We start from the raw sequence: 21,519 nt of genomic DNA, 5'->3' as shown, positions 1-21,519 counted from the left end.
AATAGAATGCTCCTTACATTGGTGATCAGTGGGAAGAATGCTCCTTACATTGGTGATCAGTAGGAAGAATGCCCCTTACGTTGGTGGTCAGCGGAAGAATGCCCCTTACGTTGGTGGTCAGCGGAAGAATGCTCCCTACATTGGTGGTCAGTGGGAAAAATGTCCCTTACATTGGTGATCAGTGGAAGAATGTTCCTTACATTAGTGATCAATGGGAAGAATGTCCCTTACATCGGTGATCAATTGGAAGAATGCCCCTTACATTGGTGATCAGTGGGAAGAATGCTCCTTACATTGGTGGTCAGTGGGAAGATTGTCCCTTACATTGGTGATCAGTGGGAAGAATTCTCCTTACATTGGTGGTCAGTGAGAAGAATGTTCCTTACATTAGTGATCAGTAGGAAGAATGTTCCTTACATTTGTGATCATTTGGAAGAATGCTCCCTACATTGGTGATCAGTAGGAAGAATGTCCCTTACATTGGCGATCAGTGGGAAGAATGTCCCTTACATTGGTGGTTAGTGAGAAGAATGCTCCTTACATTGGTGGTCAGTGGGAAGAATGCTCCTTACATTGGTGATCAGTGGGAAGAATGTTCCTTACATTGGTAGTCAGTGGGAAGAATTCTCCTTACATTGGTGGTCAGTGGGAAGAATGTTCCTTACATTGGTGATCAGTGGGAAGAATGTCCCTTACATTGGTGGTCAGTGGGAAGAATGTCCCTTACATTGGTGATCAGTGGGAAGAATGTCCCTTACATTGGTGATCAGTGGGAAGAATGTCCCTTACATTGGTGATCAGTGAGATGACTGTCCCCTACATTGGTGGTCAGTGGGAAGAACGCTTATTACATTTGTGGTCACTTGGAAGAATGTTCCTTACATTGGTGGTCATTTGGAAGAATGTTCCTTACATTGGGGGGTCAGTACGAAGAATGCTCCTTACATCGGTGATCAGTGGTAACTTATACAGAAGTCAGAAATTGCTCATTGCTCAAGGAACCCCTAGCATCTCCTGGAGGAACCCTAGGACTCCACAAAATTCTGGTTGAGAATGGCTGCATTATTCTCTCCAGATTTAAAATCAGGGTGTACATTGGATGTGGGCCAATAAAGACAGACTCAAGCAGGTGTCTAGTTTAGGCCTCGGACTGTTTGTATTAAAAGAAGAGAAGAGAAAGTGAGGGGAGATCATTATTTAGTGTAAATCAGGCTGAGAACGGTGTAATAATGTGTATTCTGTTTGCTGGAAGGCGATGAATTACAGAGGAGTACATCTCTGTTTGCATAACAAGATCCAACAGCGCGAGCGATGCATTGTAGAGTGCGTGCACTATAACCTCCGGGCCTTCATTTCCCTGCTTCCTATTTATCAAATCAACGAGCAAAGCAAAGTCATGATTAAAGATGCCAGCACTGGCAGGCAGTAGCATACCTAGACTATCTGACACGCAGGGGAAATCATTTATTTTAACACTCCTACCCCCAAACATGAGATAACTGATTCGTATTGTGAAACACACACATAGGCAGAGATTTTCTAAAACTGGAGAGTGCAAAATCTGGCGCTAGCCAATCAGCTTCTAACTTCAGCTTGGTCAATTAAAGCATAAGTAAAGCCAAAGCTTGTTTCGCTGTACTTCTCCTGTGGAACGCAGGAGTGCAGTCCGTTCTGCACTCCTGTGACCAGTTTTCAGCAGACCGCAGTGTGAAGCCCGCTGTCAGCTAACATCACAGAGCTGGTCCAGGCTGGGGCAGGATCACGACGAAGAAGTCGGGATCTGCCAAAATGCCTGGACCGGCAACCAGCTCAACATCTCAGCGACCTGCTGAGGGCCTGAGCCAGCTGCTCCCTCCCCCTCCTCAACCCAGTGCTTCAGTGAGCAAGAGTAGGGGGGGGGGTTCTTCATTCACTATGGACTATCTGTGATTGTCACATTTGCTTTACAGTTTTTCTCACTTAGTTATTACTATGTTTCATGTTTATTATCATGTGTTTCTAAATTTTAATTTCAATTTTTATAGCGCTGCACTTTTTAGGTGTGTATATTGTTACAGGATGTCTTCTGTTGTGCTTGCTGCTTATATCCATCAAAATTTCCGCTAGACCAATAACCGCAGTATTTTTAGAATTTTCCCTTTAGTGCTAAAATATGCACTGTCACTGTACTAATGACACTGGCTTGGGGTTAACATCAGGGGCGATCAAAGGGTTAAACGTGTGCCTGAAAAGTGCTTTACTACCGTGGAAGAGGTGCTTGTACTAGGGGAAGGCATGGATCCATTTTCCTGCTTAGCAGAGACGCAAGATCTATGCCTTCTGTACCAACAGAACAGCGATCTGCCTTGTTAACATAGGCAGACCGCCATTCTGGCCATGTACCGAAACATCAACGGGTGCCGGCGCTATACATGGAGTCCGCCATACCCACCGATCAGCTCCTGCTGTATCTAATCACAGCAGACCGTGGACGGAGCGCGCCCCAGACTCGGAAGTGCAGCATCACGTACTAGGTATGTGATTCTGTGCAGAAGACCCGCCTTGCCGCCGTATATATACAGTATATATAGAGCCGCCTTGCCTCCGTATATATACAGTATGCAGCATCACGTACTAGGTACGTGATTATGTGCAGCAGACCGCCGGCGGCACGCACCCCAGACCCGGAAGTGCACCATCACGTACTAGGTTCGTGATTCTGTGCAGCAGAGCCGCCTTGCCACCGTATATTTACAGTATACGTTCGGCAAGACGTTCAATAAAACCTTTTGTTTTTTATACCTATATACCTTATCCTATACCCAGGGATGTCATTGCCTGGTCTCTGTGCTTGTCCATGCAATGCAGGCAGATCATGGCTGGTGAGAGGGGGTCAGCAGGGTGCTATATAAAGCATCCTAAAAACATCACAGCACCCTGTCCCAGTACTCCTGTCAAGAGCCATCAGCTAAGATGCAAGTAGTGGGCTGGCTCTTGGGAGGAGTTATGCAAATATCAAAATGCCCTGATGGGGGGATGTCAGTTTCGAAGAGTGGGTGTTCCTAGGCAGGCTGTATTTGCATAGGGACCTCCCTAGGTAACAACCACATGTGATGCTGATTCTGAATGGGAGGGTCCGGTTTATTAAAATCATCTGGTGCGCATTAAAATCATATATGTGACTGCTTTATGTATGCCTCTATGGTGGCTCATGATCTACAGTATATGCTAGAGAGTTTGGTATGCATGAATCCTGTGAAAGAAGGTAGGTGGAGATAGTATTTAAGACTTTAGGGAGAATTTGTATATATGGTTGCTGGGGGACATGGCATAAAAGGCTATAAGGGTATAATATGTCAGTGGAAACATAGTATATAAGGCTATAAGGGCCCTGATATACAGTATATGGCTACAGAATAGGACATGATATATATGTTGGAGTGCATGGTATAGATTGATGCTGTTAAAGGTAGATGGGGGGCATGGTATATACAGAATGTTTGGGGACAATTAGCCTTGGAGCTGAGATATTGAGATCGGTCCTCATTGAGATGGTGATCACTCATACTGGAGAAAGCCCTTAATGATTTAGTGAGCAGGGAAATGCCCCCTTACATTGGTGCTGGTAAGTGGGTGAATACCCTCTTACATTAGTGATTAGTGGAGAAATGCACCCTTATATTGGTGATTAGTGGAGAAATGCACCCTTATATTGGTGATTAGTGGAGAAATGCACCCTTATATTGGTGATTAGGGGAGAAATTCACCCTTATATTGGTAATAGGTGCAGAAATGCACCCATGCATTGGTGATTAGTGGAGAAATGCACCCTTATATTGGTGATAGGTGCAGAAATGCGCCCATACATTGGTGATTAGTGGAGAAATTCACCCTTATATTGGTGATTAGTGGAGAAATGCACCCATACATTGGTGATTAATGGACAAATGCCCCCTTACATTGGTGATTAGTGGACAAATACCCCCTTACATTGGTGATTAGTGGAGAAATGCACCCATACATTGGTGATTAGTGGAGAAATGCACCCATACATTGGTGACTAGTGGAGAAATGCACCCATGCATTGGTGATTGGTGGAGAAATGCACCCATACATTGGTGATTAGTGGAGAAATGCACCCATACATTGGTGATTAGTGGAGACATGCACCCACACATTGGTGAATAGTGGACAAATGCCCCCTTACATTGGTGATTAGTGGACAAATACCCCCTTACATTGGTGATTAGTGGAAAAATGTACCCATACATTGGTGATTAGTGGAGAAATGCACCCATACATTGGTGATTAGTGGAGAAATGCACCCATACATTGCTAATTAGTGGAGAAAAGCATCCAAACATTGGTGATTAGTGGAGATATGTACCCATCTATTGGTAATTAGTGGAGATATGCACCCATACATTGGTGATTAATGGACAAATGCCCCCTTACATTGGTGATTAGTGGACAAATACCCCCTTACATTGGTGATTAGTGGAGAAATGCACCCATACATTGGTGATTAGTGGAGAAATGCACCCATACATTGGTGACTAGTGGAGAAATGCACCCATGCATTGGTGATTGGTGGAGAAATGCACCCATACATTGGTGATTAGTGGAGAAATGCACCCATACATTGGTGATTAGTGGAGACATGCACCCACACATTGGTGAATAGTGGACAAATGCCCCCTTACATTGGTGATTAGTGGACAAATACCCCCTTACATTGGTGATTAGTGGAAAAATGTACCCATACATTGGTGATTAGTGGAGAAATGCACCCATACATTGGTGATTAGTGGAGAAATGCACCCATACATTGCTAATTAGTGGAGAAAAGCATCCAAACATTGGTGATTAGTGGAGATATGTACCCATCTATTGGTAATTAGTGGAGATATGCACCTTTACATTGGTGGCGAGTGGGCAGATGCCCTCTTACATTGGTGGTGGGTGGACAAATATCCTCTTACATTAGTGATTAGTGGAGAAATCCATTCATACATTAATAGTAAATAGAGAAATACCCCCTTACAATGGTGATCAGGTGGGAAACACCCCTTTACATTGGTGATTAGTGGAGAAACGCCCCCTTTCATTGGTAGTAGATAGAGAAATGCCCCCTAAATTGATGATGAGTGGAGAAATGCATACTTGCATTAGTGGTAGGTGGACAAATGCCACTTTACATTGGTGATTAGTGGAGAAATTCCCATATACATTAGTAGTAAGTTGAGAAATACCCCTTTACATTGGTGGTGGTTGGCCAAATATCCCCTTACAGTTGTGATGGGTGGAGAAATGCCCCCTTATATTGGTGGTGATTGGAGAAATGTCTCCTTACTTTGGTGCCAATGGAAGAATGTAGACAGCTAAAAATATTTTTAGATACAGTGAGAAGAGAGCGGATGTCCTTCTTCTCCCTTGAGTGAAGTTGGTGGTAAAATGATATAGGTGCCATCAGACAAGAGATAAATTCAACACTATTCACTGATCAGGAAAGCTCTACCAACCTCTAAAGGAACTCTAGTGGTCATCGGGACCCTGGCTGAGCAAGGCTACTTTAGAAAAAAGTTCTGTTTACTTCCTGGGCAAGCAGATGAGGACTTCTGCATTCGCTTTGGTAAATACTTTTTCATACTGCCTTGGGTTTCACTTAATTGAGCCCTATGTAGTGCACCACATTATTTTATTGTGCTTTACAGCAGTAAGATCGGCTGAACAGGACTGGCAAGTCATTAATTCGAATCTCTGAATTTCTAGTACAGAACACAATATCTTCAGCCTTGTGAGGGCAGCAAAAGCTTACATTCACACAGCCATTTCCACAAATGACTTGGCTTTATTGATAGATAGCTGAATGTTGTGAGCAAGTGAATTACCACAAATGGAAAGGAATTTATGAAATAACAAAGATTTGTCCTAGGCAGTGGCAGTGCTGAAAAGTTTGACGTCTCCTCCGTGATTGTGTTTGCAGACCGTAATGACAGGGATCACTGTATTTATACAGTATATTCAGACACTTCAGTACTCCGATACATCGCTTACCGGAGAGATAATAATACGAAATCTTACAAATAACACCACAAATGATGCCACAATTTTGTGATTAGGTGATCACATCAATAGCACAATACAATCATGTTTGTCCCAGAGAAATTGTACTCAGAAGCACAATGTGAATAGCACTGAATGCTTATTTTATTAGGCATAGAACTACAAATTGGCTGATAGCAACTTTTGCAAAAAAAAAAAACAGGTAAAAGTTTCAATAGATTATTAAAGGTAAAGGAGGCCCTATGTTATGGAGTACTGAAAACGGCAAATGGTAAATAGTTGCTGTATTTACCATAGGCAGGTCCCTGGCTGTCCCATGTAATTGTTGCTCCACTACGGGGGCCTATACAAGTACAGGACCATCCAAGGGTCTACAAAAGAACAGGGTTGTCTACTGACCTACAAAAGTAAAGGACTGTCTGGGGGCCTACAAAAGTACTTACAGGACTTTCTAGTGGCTTACAGAAGTACAAGGATGTTCAGTGGCCTATAGACATACTGGGCTTCTTAGGGGGCCTATAGAAGTACAGGGCTGTTCAATGGTCTACAGAAGTATGGGGCTATTCCATGGCCTATAGACATACAGGGCTGTCTAGGGGCCTAGAGAAGTACAGGGCTGTCTAAGTGCCTACCGTAGTACAGGACTGTTCAGTGGCCTACAGAAGTACAGGACTGTCCAGTGGCCTACAGAAATACAGGGCTGTCTAGGGGCCTACAGAAGTACAGGATTGTCTTGGAGCCTACAGAAGTGAAGGGCTGTCTTGAAGGGGCCTATAGAAGTACAGGACTGTCCAGTGACCTACAGATGTACAGGGCTGGCTAGGGGTCTACAGAAGTGCAGGGCTGCCTTGAGGCCTACAGAAGTACAGGGCTGCCTTGGGGCCTACAGAAGTACAGGGCTGCCTTGGGGCCTACAGAAGTACAGGGCTGCCTTGAGGCCTACAGAAGTACAGGGCTGCCTTGGGGCCTACAGAAGTACAGGGCTGCCTTGGGGCCTACAGAAGTACAGGGCTGCCTAGGGACCTACAGAAGCACATGACTGTCTAGGGTCCCACAGAAGTACAAGGTTGTCTTGGGGCCTACTGAAGAACAGGTCTATCTAGCAGGCTACAGAAGAACAGGTCTGTCTAGGAGCCTAAAGAAGAACAGGTCTGTCTAGGGGCCTACAGAAGTACAGGTCTGTCTAATGACCTACAGAAGTACAAGGCTGTCTTGGGGCCTACAGAAGTACAGATCTGTCTAGCAGCCTACAAAAGTACAGGTCTGTCTAGGGGCCTAGAGGAGTACTGGTCTGTCCACGGGCCTAAGGAAGTATAGGGCTGTCCAATGGTCTACTTCCTAAATTTCCACTCACCCCACAGACATCACAGACCTGTGAGTTGTCTGTTAAACACGTGTAGAGGTTGTGGGCTAGGAACACTCTGCTACACTATCCCCCTTGTCCATGGCAGCACCAACCCATTAAGTGGTTTGGAGTATTTGCATTGTAGGGCTTGCAGTTCTTTGTAGTTCCAGGTTAAGGCTTCAACAGTCTAGCTGAACACGAGGGTCCATGTAACATGAAAGCCCAGGTCACCTAAAGCCCTTGTTGCCTTTAGATCATTGCTGGATGTCTTGTAATTTAAGGCTCGTAGCTATGGAAGCCCACTTGGGGAAACCAAACACGATTCCACAGAATTCTCAGCTACATTCTTCCTTTACAAGTTACACCGTTCTCCACCCTCCTGGGCTCTACCCACCCTACATATATCTGGAACCAGAAGGGCCCTACATATATCTGGAACCAGAAGGGCAGGACCAACAGGTCATGTCTTTTAAGGGAGGGGCCCATAACTAGGGAAGCCCACATGGGGGAACTGAACAGGGTTCCACTAAATTCTCAGCTTCATCCTTCCTCTTCAAGAGACCCAATTCTCCACCATCCAAGGCAATGAACGGTCCCTTGGTTTTATTATATACAATGAGGGGCTATTACCTTGCATTGTATGTGGAGGAGGCAGGTGTGAGCTGCCTCTTGCACCTTATAGTGGAGGCTACAGGGGACCGATTGCACAGCTAAAGCAAGGAAAAGGGTAAGTTCTACACCTTATTTCTCTACTTCTAGGCAAAAACAAGCATTTTAACCTTTGCAGTGTGGGGGAGCCCCAGTGCAAGGATAGTTTTTTCTTGTGCCTGGATTTGGGCTTTAAAAGGTGGCGGGAAAGATTTTAGAGCTACTTTAGGGCAGCTAAGAGAGAAAATGTATTAATGAAAATGCATAGTTAAAATAAATCTGTCTCAGAATCTGTCGCCTTGCTCCTGATTAGCATTGCCTTGCTGTACATCAGACACTCCTGCCAGACTCAACTGCCAGACCCTTAATACAACAGGCTTGCTGGCGTGAACTACACAAAGGACTTGTTTGGTCCGGGACATATTGTCCTCCCTGCCTCTTTGAAGTAGGATGATGTGACATTGTCCTTTCCTGCCTGAAGCCACTCATGTACTGCAAATAGGTTGTAATGATTGCACATCTCTATCTGTATATATATATACACCAAATAATCACCCCATCGGGTCCGTCTAAGGGAGGAGGAAACCATAGGTGGATTTATGAAATGCACCTACTAGTGTGCTAACCACCGTACTCCTAGAATATTTGGATATATCAGAGAATTCTGGCTATCAAGCTAGAACAAGTTGCCTTTATAGCATAAAAAGCGTTGCTCTTGCGGTGACTGAGAGGCTGGACACTTAATCTTAGATAAACGTGTGAATATATGTACATTTCGGATGCTATATATAAATACTGAGGGATTGATATCTATTCTATGTGTCGCCACAATCTGCCACCTCCTGAGTCATTAAAAAGGAAATACCGGTCTGTTATGGTCTCTGGCCCTGAGGAAGCCTTGAGCGAAACGCGTCGGCTTGCTGGGGACCTACATTGACCGCATTCCACCTGAGACCTATCTTCCATCCTACACAGGCTTTTGGTTTTTCCCTTATGGGATGTATTTCTATGTTCAATGACTCTTACCAATTGATTTTATAGGAATTCTTTCTATGTGTTTTGTCCTTGTGAACATGTGCATTATCGCCCATGTTTTTTACTCTGAAATTCAATAAAATGTAACTTGTTTTTTATAGAAGTTGGTTTTGTGCGTGATCCTTCTACTCCCACTGGCCCACAAAGCCCTATCTTTCTCTATCCCTTTTCTTGTCAAAATCTCTAATCAAGACACACCAAAATCCTGCTGATTGGACAGGGACGGAGCAGAAGTTAACTGATGAGATCTTTGGTCTACTCGCATCACTCTCTTCTCCTGTAAACACACTTCCAAGTCCATGCATCAGATCCCTACAGACAATTACAGGCCTAACATTGGGCATAGCAGAGGGCAGCAAAAAGCCGCTATACGTATATGCAAGGACCCCTTTCTTTTTAAAGCGAGGGCTGAAACCCCAAGAATATCATCCCAAGACATGAAAAATTGCACAAAATTTTATTTTCTCGCAAGGAGTTCCTCTGTTATCATTTTGTAGATAGATTGTACTGACCCGGAGGAGAAATGCAGGAAATTAAGCCTGGGGATTGCAGGAGATACAAAAAGCTGCATGTCAGTGTTTTTGGACGCAGGACCTTGATAGCTGATCTTGGGTGTGATCTCCCAATGAACCGTAGTGGGCTGAGTGTATGACATGGTCCTTGTGCTGTTCCTGTATCAGCACTACATCTCCTGACTCATCAGCGCTGGAGTAATGGAGTGGAACAGGCAGAGGTGAATGGTAATTACTTATCGAGTTGCTGGGCTCCAGATGTAAGTTAAACGCAGATAAGAAATAAAAGAAAAGTGAAGCTGTGGAAATTGTGAGAGGTTTGGAGCTATCGATCATTGTTTGTTACAAGTAGAACTTTTCTGTGGAATCCGGACCCTGTACTTTCTTAAAGTTGAAGCTTAATCTGCTTATATTTCGCCTTCCTTGATTCCTCCCTCCCCCCTCATCGACACGCTAATGAAAATTTTCATTAGAATCATGTCACTACGCCTAAGACAAGAGCGGTGGCTCATCTTAGGACTAGAGACGTGTTGCTCGAATGCCAAGCTATGTATTGCCTTGCCATTTAGGCCAGCAGTGATCCTACCTGTGGCTTCTGCAGTGAACTTACCTGTGTCCTCTGTGCCTGCCTCCAGTCCTCAGTGTCCCCCTTGCCTCTTTGACTGCCCGTGTTCATTGTACCACTGCCCCTCTTGTTCCCCAGTGTTCCTGTGCCAGTGAGTGCCAAGAGCTCCACTGTGCCTCTCAAATATGCTCCACTGTTCACTGTGTTTCCAGTGGGTTCCTGTGTCTCCAAGTGTACTCCTATGCCCCTAGGTGCGCCCCGTATCTCTAGTAAACCCCTGTGTCCCAAGGTGTGTTCCTATGTCTTCAAGTGTACCCTGTGCACCCCTGTGTCTCTAGTGCTGCTATGCCTCCATGTGCACTCCTGTGCACTCCTGTGTCTCCAGGTTTTCTCCTATGCTTCCAAGTGCCCCCTGTGTGCCCCTATGTCTAAATGTGTACCTCAAGTTGCTAAGTGAACCCAGTGTCTCCAGGGCACCTCTCCACCTCCAGGACACTCCAGAATGCCCTGTGTCTCCAGGTATGTCCTGTGTGTCATTGTGTTTCCAGTGCACCCCTATGTGCTCTTGTGTCTCCATGTGTGTCCCAGTGCACTCAATGTTGTCAAGTATGTCCTGCGTACCCAAGTGATTCTAGTGAGCCCCTTTGCGCCATGTGATTTCAAGAGTGCTCCAGTGTTTCCAAGTGTGCTCCTATGCCTCCAGGCATGTCCTGTACACCCCTCTGTCCCCAGTGAGCCCCTGTGCCTCAAACTGCACCCCAAGTGCCAATGTTTCTCCAGTGCACCTGTGTGCTCCTGTGCCTCTAATTGTGTCCCCGTGTGCCCGAGTGGACCCTGTGAATTCCAGTGTCTCCAGTGAGCACATTTGCGCCCTGTGATTTCAAGCATGTCCCTGTGTCTCCAAATGGGCTCCTATACTTCAATGTGCACCCTGTTCTCCATTGAGCCCCCTTGTCTCAAAATGTGTCATGGGTTGCGGTGCACCCTGTGTCTCTAAGTATGCCTTGTGTGCCACTGTGTCTCCAATGCATCCCTGGGTGCATCTATGTCTCCAAGTGTGTCCCAGTGTCCCTGATGTTGCCAAGTATATCCTGTGCACCGCATTGTCTCTAGTAAGTCCATTTGCATCCTATGTTTTCAAGTGTGCCCGGTCTCTCCAAGTGTGCTGCTATGCCTTCAGGAGTTCCCTTAGTGCCTATGTGTCTCCATTGAGCTCCTGTGTTTTAAAGTGTGCTTGGTGTTACCAAGTGTGTCCTATGTGTCTAGTTTCTCCTGCGCACTCCTGTGCCTCCGGGTGTGTGCTGTGTGCCCCTGTTTCTCAAAGTGTGCCTCATGTTGCCTAGTGCACTCAGGGTGTGCTCTGTGTTTTCAAGTATGCCCTGTGTGCCACAGTGTCCCCAGTACACATATGTGTACTCCTGTGTCTCCAAGTGTGTCCAGTATGCCTGATGTTGCCAAGTATACCCTGTGCACACCAGTGCCTCCAGTGAGCTCCTTTACACTCTGTGTTTTTCAAGTGTGCCTCTGTGTCTCCAAGTGTGCTCCTATGCTTCCAGATGCACTCTCTCGCCCCTGTATCTCCAAGTGCACCCTGTGTTGCCCTATGTTTCCAAGTATGCCCTGTGTTCCACTCTGTCTCCAGTACACCCCTGTGTGCTTCTTTGTCTCCAAGTGTGTCTCACTGTGCCAAATGTTGCTAAGTATGTCCTGTGCACCTCATTATCTCCAGTAAACCCCTTTGAGTCCTGTGTTTTCAAGCATACACTGTCTCTCTCATTGTGCTCCTATTTCTTCAGGTGTGCCTTTAGTGCCTTTGTGTCTTCAGTGAGCCCCTTTGTCTCAAAGTGTGCCAAATGAGTCCTATGCGCCGAGTGTTTCCTGTGTGCCACTTTGCCTCCAAGTGCACCCAGTATGACCTGTGTCTCCAAGTATGCCTTTGTGCCCCTGTGTCTTCAGGGGTGTCCATATTCCTCCAGATGCACTCTCTGCACCCCTGTATCTCAAAGTGAACCCCGTGTTACCCTGTACTTCCAAATATGCCCTGTGTTCCACTCTGTCTCCAGTACACCCCTGTGTGCTCCTGTGTCTCCAGGTGTGTCTCAGTGTGCCTGATCTTGCCAAGTATACCGTGTGCACTCGATGTCTCCAGTGAACCCCTTTGTGCTCTGTGTTTTCGTGTGTGCCCCCATGCCCCAAAGTTTGCCCTGTGTAACTCTAGGACACCCATGTCTCCATGCAGCCTCTGGTAGGCTCCTGCAGTCATTTGTACCATCCATCTCTCAGTGAATACAGGCCCCCAGTCCATGAAAAATACCATGGATATTACATTCCTGTATTGTTTTGTGCATTTTGTAATGATTTAGTTGTCACGCATTTACCTGGGGAGGTGGGAAAATAAATATCCAGCAGCAAATCCTGGCGCCTGTGAATCCATTGTTGTCTCCTTTTTTACGTGTGTGTTCATAAATGACTCCGATTATTCTGCTTTGAAAATGCGATGAGCTTTCATTTCAAATTGTTTCTTCATTCTTCTCCTGCTCCGTCCTATTAGCAAACTTTGTTTTTATCTCCTCTTCCTGTGTTCGGCTGTTCAAGGGCAGCTAAGCAAGGACGCAGCCCTGTCTCACTGGCTGTCATCTCAACAGTTTTACAGATGTAAGAACAAAGAATCAATTAAAATCAGTTTAATGGGCTGTGAAAACGTTGAGGGTTGATTTTTGAGAGGAGGGTGCCGCACATGCTAATGATGTGGAAAGGTAGGTGGCTGCATTTAAGTCTACCTGTAGAGGCAGACAATGGCGCCCTGACTCGCAGTGGAGCAGCGTGATGCCGCAAACATCCAGCGGCGTGATTGTACGGATGCCTAAGCACAAAGAAAACACTTATTACGATGACATTGAAGAGCCATCCATTCACACCGGCTTAAGTGAAATATTTACAGAGGAAAGAAACAAACAAAAGCTTCTGTACCGTTGCTAATAGTGGCACCGTTTCCATTCCTAAATACAATGTATTTGTCTTGGTTTCTGAAGATGGAGGTGCTAATTGTGTTAGTGAATTGACCTCTGAAATCAGGTACTTAGAATCATTTGATGTCTGTGCATCCCCCCCAGACTACCCCCTCCTTCCCCTGCTGCTCCTTTATATAGACCAGTGTTCCTCAACAACCAGACTTTGGTCCACTGCCAGGCTGCCGCCTCCCGCCTCCTAGGCCTCTCTCTACCTGCAGAAGACCTAACCTCTCACAGTGCCCCCCAGTTCCCGTAGTGCCACCTAACTTCCTATAGTGGCCAACCATTTCTCTAAATCTCCCACAGTGCCCTCAGGCCCCTTAAAAGCCCTCAGCCCCTACCTTGCCCCCCAGCCCCTTGCAGAACCTCCAGCTCCCCATAGTACCTTCAACAGTGCAATCAGACCCCTTGAGAGCCCTCAGGCCCTACAGTGCCCCCAGCCCCCTTCAGAGCCTCAAGTCCCATAGTGCCCCCAACTCCAACAGAGTCCTAGTCCCTCATAGTGCCCCCAACCTCCAAAAGGGTCCTAAAGTGCCCCTAAGGTCCTACAGTGTACTCCATTCTACCACAGGGCCTCTGGAAAGCGCCCAGCCTCCTGGAGAGACCAACAGCTTCTTCCAGAGACCCCACTCCCCACAGTTGTTCCTAGCTCCCTCTAGAATTCCCTACAAAGCCACCAAGTCTGCTACAGAATCCCTAAACACCCTTCAGAATTTCCATCACCCCACAGTGACACCCAGCCACATCCAGAGCCTATTTTGTAGCCTCATATTTTAAGGCCTCATTGGCACAGGTATAGCGCATGGGGATGTACACGTTTCATGAGGACCCTGTTTGCCCACACTGAGATGCACAGGTGTTCCATACATCCCTATGCAGACAGTCCTATTCACATTAATTGGGATGCAGCAGCTGCACAGACAAAGCCACTGCTCCCAGTTTGACAACTGTGTACAGCCTGAATGCAGACAGTGCACCCACAGCCAGGGCAGCCATCAGACATTTTGGGGCCCCTTACATAGCTTTAGGCCTGGGCCCCTCCGGACCTGACCACCAACATTCTGCAGCTGTAGCTGTCCTACCAAATCCGCCCACTGGCCATCCCACCGAGTCCTTCAGTGCACCCACTTCTATTTTAACACTCTTACAACTTAATAAATGAAAATGAATCCAATCCATCAAAGAGACATGCCCGTAAATCCAGCAAAGAGACAGCCTCATATTTTCAGCAAAGAGACAGCGCAATCCAGCAAAGAGGCATTCCTTCAGCTTCATCTGCTTACTCTGCAGCCACCATGCTTAAACAATTGCTAGTTACTACAGCAACAACAACTCGGTCTCTTTGGTTGGGGCCTGGGCGGCCGGGCCCCTTAAATTGCCTGGGCCCCCTACATGTGTATGGGCTGTCCCCCCCTGATGGCTGCCCTGCCCACAGCCGCTGCTTCCCAATTAACCTGAATGGGAATGCCTTCATGGGGATGCACGGAACACCTGTGCATCCCTGTGTGGGCAAATACTGCCCTCCTGGAACACCCGTGCATCCTCGTTCTGGAAAACATGGCCCTCATTGAACATCTGTGCAGTGAACTCCTGTGTCTCAAAGTGTGCTACCTGTTACCAAGTAAGTCCTATGTGCCCTGTGTTTCCTGTGCGCTTCTCTGCCTCCAGGTATACTCTAGTGCGCCTGTGTGTCCAAGTATTCCCTTTGTGCCATGTCTCTAAGTGTGCTCATATGCTTCCAGATGTACCCCATTCACCCCTGTATCTCAAAGTGCACCCCGTGTTGCCCTGTGTCTCCAAGTACCTGTATTTTACCCTGTCTCCAGTACACCCCTGTGTGCTCCTATGTCTCCAAGTGTGTCCCAGTGGGCCTGATATTGCCAAGAACACCCTGCACACACACCACATTCACACGGGTGTACTATAGGGTACATATGTGCGAGGTCTTTGTTTGCCCACATAGAGATGCACAGGTGTTCCATGCATCCCAATGCAGGAAGTCCCATTGATGTCAATTGGAAGGCAGCGGTTGCACGAACACTGATTGGATGTGTAAAAAGTCAGCAAAGCATCACCTCATTCACTAAAATAAGGGATAATTCTCTTACAAAGAGCAAACTCCATTGCAAAGTTACCAGCCTATTTACTTATAAGTCAACCTTTTAGTGCTTAGAGTCTTGCATGAATCCAGTTCTGACAGGGTCTCTTTAACGTGGATTAGCACTGCACAAATAATGCTCAGCATGCTGACCACAAACTTTACTTGCATATGCTTCCCCTAAAGACTGGACAACTCGGTTTGCTGCCAAGGCAGTGCTGCTCCGGTGCAAACAAGAGCATTGCACACAGAAAGGGAGGAAAGGGAAGGCAGCAGATTGCAGTGAACGGAGTATAGACTTTCCTGCAAGAGCTTCCTATAGTGGCTGTCTGCAGGCCCAGTCTCTGTGCCAGAACCCAATAAGTGATTATGATTATCAGTGGCTCTACGCCAGTAACCTTGTTAAACCTTTCTGCAGAAAATGTTTAATTAATACGAGGTTTGCATATTTTGGGTATTCCCGGTGACAACCATCTTGCTTTATGATCGGAATTCCTCTGGAGTCATTAGGAGAAAATGAGGATATTAAGTGAAGCCGTGTGTTCTCTTGGCAGCCAAGAGATCTTTTTACTTTGTGAATATGTATTACCTCCCTGTAATGAACCATTATAAAGGGAATTTTACAGGAAGTAGAACACCTGTGTAAAAAGGCTGTGTTGGAAGCAGCTACTGTTCAGCACAGAGACTGCATACTAGGGTTGCGTTACGGCTTACATGCGTTCTGGGTTGTATGTCCTCTACATGTATAGCCAAGTGGTTGGGGATCACCTGTACTCTTTAACCCATTCCTTCCTTGCATAGGTTGGCTCCCTTAGACCTGCTAAAGTTCTGTGAGTACTAGAACCTTCCCTGAGTCCCAATATAGAAGCACCCATGGCCTGGCTTTACCGGCACCACCAAGTAGCCTGTTCCAAACCTTCCTAGCTGGCATAGGTTGGCTCCCTTAGACCTGCTAAAGTTCTGCGGGTACTAGAACCTTCCCTGAGTGCCAATATAGAAGCCCCCATGGCCTGGCTTTACCAGCACCACCAAGTAGCCTGTTCCAAACCTCCCTAGCTGGCATAGGTTTGCTCCCTTAGACCCACTAAGGTTATTTGGGTACTGAAACCTTCTCTGAGTGCCAGTATAGAAGCGCCTATAGCCTGGCTTAACCAGCACCTCCCAGTAGCCCGTTCCATACCTTCCTACCTGGCATAGGTTGGCTTCTTTAGTCCCAGTAAGGTTCTTTGTGTATTGGAACCTGCCTCACTAAGTAGCCTATTCCATACCTTCCCACCTAGCAAAGGTTGGCCCTCTTAGACTTACTAATGTTCTGTGGGTACTGGAACCTTCCTTGAGTGCAAACCTAGAAGCACCCATGACCTGGCTTTACCAGCACCACCAAGTAGCCCATTACATACCTTCATCAGACCATATAGCAATGGACTCCAAAAGAGACTCACCCAGCACAAGTTTCAGTTCAAGAAGACCTTACCATCTTGAGGTTAGGAGAAGAGAATCTAGACAGCAAAAACTCTCTTAACTTTTCACCGAAATATGGTTGATTTATATATATATACAGTATCTCACAAAAGTGAGTACACCGTTCACATTTTTGTAATTTTTTTTATTATATCTTTTCATGTGACAACACTGAAGAAATGACACTTTGCTCCAATGTAAAGTAGTGAGTGTACAGCTTGTATAACAGTGTAAATTTGCTGTCCCCTCAAAATAACTCAACACCCAGCCATTAATGTCTAAACCACTGGCAACAAAAGTGAATACACCCCTAAGTGAAAAAATCCAAATTGAGCCCAAAGTGTTAAAATTCTGTGTGGCCACCATTATTTTCCAGCACTGCCTTAACCCTCTTGGGCATGGAGTTCACCAGAGCTTCACAGGTTGCTACTGGAGTCCTCTTCCACTCCTCCATGACGACATCACCGAGATGTTGGATGTTAGAGACCTTGCGCTCCTCCACTTTCCGTTCGAGGATGCCCCACAGATGCTCAATAGGGTTTAGGTCTGGAGACATGTTTGGCCAGTCCATCACCTTTACCCTCAGCTTCTTTAGCAAGGCAGTGGTCGTCTCGGAGGTGTATTTGGGGTCGTTATCATGTTGGAATACTACCCTGCGGCCCAGTCTCTGAAGGGAGGGGATCATGCTCTGCTTCAGTATGTCACAGTACATGTTGACATTCATGGTTCCCTCAATGAACTGTAGCTCCCCAGTGCCGGCAGCACTCATGCAGCCACAGACTATGACACTCCCACCACCATGCTTGACTGTAAGCAAGACACACTTGTCTTTGTACTCCTCACCTGGTTGCCGCCACACACGCTTGACACCATCTGAACCAAATAAGTTTATCTTGGTCTCATCAGACCACAGGACATGGTTCCAATAATCCATGTCCTTAGTCTGCTTGTCTTCAGCAAACTGTTTGTGGGCTTTCTTGTGCATCATCTTTAGAAGAGGCTTCCTTCTGGGACGGCAGCAATGCAGACCACTTTGATGTAATGCAGCGCTCATACTTCTATTTCCCAAAGACAACCTCTGGATATGACACTGAGCACGTGTACTCAACTTCTTTGGTCGACCATGGCGAGGCCTGTACAAAGTGGAACCTGTCCTGGTAAACCGCTGTATGGTCTTGGCCACCATGCTGCAACTCAGTTTCAGGGTCTTGACAATCTTCTTATAGCCTAGGCCATCTTTATGTAGAGCAACAATTATTTTTTTCAGATCCTCAGAGAGTTCTTTGCCATGAGGTGCCATTTTGCACTTCCAGTGACCAGTATGAGAGAGTGAGAGCGATAACACCAAATTTAACACACCTGCTCCCCATTCCCACCTGAGACCTTGTAACACTAACAAGTGACATGACACCAGGGAGGGAAAATGGCTAATTGGGCCCAATTTGGACATTTTACTTAGGGGTGTACTCACTTTTGTTGCCAGTGGTTTAGACGTTAATGGCTGTGTGTTGAGTTATTTTGAGGGGACAGCAAAATTACACTGTTATACAAGCTGTACACTCACTACTTTACATTGGAGCAAAGTGTCATTTCTTCAGTGTTGTCACATGAAAAGATAGAATAAAATATTTACAAAAATGTGAGGGGTGTACTCACTTTTGTGAGATACTGTATATAGCAGTCTTGTGACTTGTATCAGTTCCTAGTAAAGCTTGTAGGAGGAGTTTTCATTATCCCCTGATCCTCTGTCTGGACTGTGCTGATCACTAGCAATACACACCAAACTGAGCATGTGCAGCCTGACTCCTAATGCTCTGTTCAATAACGAAATAGGTTACATAGTTATATAGTAGTTGAGGTTGAATAAAGACAATAGTCCATCCAGTTCAACCTGTTGGAGTTAGTAAAAGAAGGGTAGGTTGGATTTAGTAAAAGAAGGGGAGGATCAGAGAAGACAGGATCACACAGCCTTTATACACAATGCAGAGGATTAACCCCTTAGGTTCCACATTGAGTATTACAAGCATGCTTTACTGCATATACACACTGATTTTACTGTTGTGGGTTTACACAAGGTTTTAAGGTCACCACAGAGGACAAGGGGGCACTCTACGTATGGAGGAAAAGAGATTTAATCTCCAAATACAGAAAGGTTCCTTTACAGTAAGAGCTGTGAAAATGTGGAATGGACTCCCTCAAGAGCTGGTTCTGGCCAGCTCAGTAGATTTTATTTTCCCTTTTATTGGTTGAACTGGATGGACTTGTGTCTTTTTTCAACCAGACTATGTAACTATGTAGGAAAAGTACAAATGTATTTTATTATTTTTTGTATTTTTTGAACATGTTGTAAAAAGTATAATTCAAGGCAATAAGTTTTAGTGGAGACCTAAATTATATTTGATGTTATATTTTCCAGTTAAACACCATGTTAATGGTAATTCAACGGTGGAACCTTTTCCAGAAGGGACACAAATGGCGATATTCGGTGAGTCTTTTTTTATTATTTATAGAGCATTGTAGCAATACAATCAATTCTTAGAGAATAAATGCAACTTTGTGATAGAAATAAATAGTAACTCTAATGTTGTCTCTTCAACATGCTTAATCCAATCACAGCAATAAAATAATAGTTTTATATAATTATAGTGCACTGATATAATATAATAATTATATCAGTACAATGTATATTTACCAATGGCTATGTAGCACTACCCATGTAGGGGTCACTGGTAATAGTTGGTTCTTCCTAAATAGTACAGAGGCTGCTTGTACCTACAAGCACCAGTCCATACACAACAGTTCCAATAACGCTAAGGCAGCCTTTCTCAGCTAGGGTTCTTACAAAGGTTGCTAGGGGTTCCTTGAGCAATTAGTAATTTCTGCCCTTCAGATTAGCCACTGACATCAATGATCATTTTATCTATCTGTAAGGGGGAAATCTTACCAATGACCACAAATGTAAGAAGCATTTTCCCCAGTGACAAACACACTAATGTACAGTGATCTGTAGATATATTAAATCTTAGCAGAGGACCAGAAAGTTTATTTCAAGGGTTCCTCCGCCATAGAAAAGTTGAGAAAGGCTTGAGGACACTTTTCTCTAAGCTCCCAGTCCAGGATACTGCTGAGGACAGGGGAATGGCCAGTACTCTGAGACCCTATTAGAGCCGTCTCAGTCCAAGCACACAGTCACTAGGAATCAACTCAAGATCATTACTCACAAAACCCCAGGACAGCTGCAAACCTTTCAGCTTCCTTCTGAAATGGTCTGGTGAAAGATAGTTCTTCACCAGATTAGATTCCCTTATTGTGAATTCCTACAGCCAGCTCCTCAGAAAATCACTTCAGGTCTCCAGCTCTGCCACAGCTAAGGCCTCAAAGAACAGCAACCCAGTCCACAGGCTGCTTTCTAGGGCAAAAGCGCTAGAGGCTTGAAACCCTCTCTGCAGAGGAAAGAACAATTTCTCCAGGGTCCAGATTATTTATCACCTCCCCAGCCACCCTCTAGACATTCCTCACCAGGGATTGGCTACGGTTCCTCCAGAGATTTCTAGGGGTTCCGTGAGCAATGAGCAATTTCTGCCTCTCAGGTAAGTTCTCACTGACAACAAAGATCGTTTTAGCTATTTGTAAGGGGGTAATTCTTCCCAATGACCACAAGTGTAAGGAGCATTATTCTCACTGACCATCACTCTAATGTATCACATTGTAGATGCAGTCAGGTAAGTTCTCACTGACCACAATGATCTTTTTAGCTATATGTAAGGGGGTAATTCTTCCCAATGAACATAAGGTTAAGGAGCATTCTTTTTGCTGACCATCACACTAATGTATTACGTTGTAGATGTCGACATTTTTAGCAGGGGTTCCCTGGGGACTGGAAAGTTATTTAAAGGGTTCCTTTGTGTTGAAAAGGTTGATCGAATGCATAAGAGGTTCTAGATCTCCCATTATTATTATCCAATGTTGTGAATGGCTATCTCATTGATCAAGCTGACTCACTTTATTAAGGCTGTGCAAATGTAATAGAGTTCCTCCCGCCCCCCCCTCCCAAAGAATGGGGTCCTGAAAGGTCCAAAAATGTAATAAGCAGTAGGAGTACCAAATCAATGGTCAATCCAACAACTCAGTTGAGTCCAGCCATATTTTGAGGTTACATAATTCATAAGCTGTGATGAAGGGGGAGTGTCTGAAATCCCGAAATATGCTGGCTCTATTATCTCACTGAATATCTAATGCATAAGAGACTCTGCAGCACACGCTGCAAGCCTTCCACCTGGGCAGGGGTGGACTGACAACTCATGGGGCCCCCGGGCAATCAGAGATCATGGGGCCCCCTGTGTCCACACTCAAGCCACACAAAGCCCCACCTACAAATTGCAGCTCAGCCACATAGAGTGGGCATTTAAATATCTACCACAGCATAGCCTGCATGGAAGTTCCTGGCTTCTTTCTGTAGTGTGTAGCCTCTCATTGGGCCCCCTACTGACCCTGGGCCCTCGGGCAGTGCCCTAATCCCCGAATGGTCAGTCCATCCCTGCACCTGGGGCAACCTCTCTAACTGCTCTCATACATAATCCCTAATGAAAGGAGAGTGTCTTAAACTCCAGAACGCATTGGCTATCTTAGCAAATTAAATATCTATTAAAACATTTTTGGGACTCTTTGGCCATAGGGTGGAGGTTTTCTGGCATTTTACACATTTAGACTTATTGCCTTCAGTGTTCTTGTTAAGCACTTTTGTTTTTTCTCCCTGACGTGTCACCAGGAAAAGATGTGAGAAGAAATGTGTCCATTAG

The 21,519-nt window shown here is 45.6% G+C and overlaps 1 protein-coding gene across 2 annotated transcripts in view; it reads left to right on the top strand.

The window, feature by feature from the left end:
* The window catches only part of MSRA (methionine sulfoxide reductase A), a 581,463-nt gene that overhangs the window by 267,793 nt on the left and 292,151 nt on the right, over window positions 1-21,519 (top strand). For both annotated transcript variants that reach the window (XM_082249518.1, XM_082249519.1), the window contains one exon: window positions 19,137-19,205. In XM_082249518.1, the coding sequence (XP_082105644.1) occupies window positions 19,137-19,205 (69 nt within the window). The remainder of the gene's footprint in view (window positions 1-19,136; window positions 19,206-21,519) is intronic.

This window comes from Pelophylax lessonae (assembly GCF_965119305.1).
Source record: "Pelophylax lessonae genome assembly, chromosome: 3".
Taxonomy (NCBI): Eukaryota; Metazoa; Chordata; class Amphibia; order Anura; family Ranidae; genus Pelophylax; species Pelophylax lessonae.
This window is presented reverse-complemented; position numbering and strand designations above follow the sequence as displayed.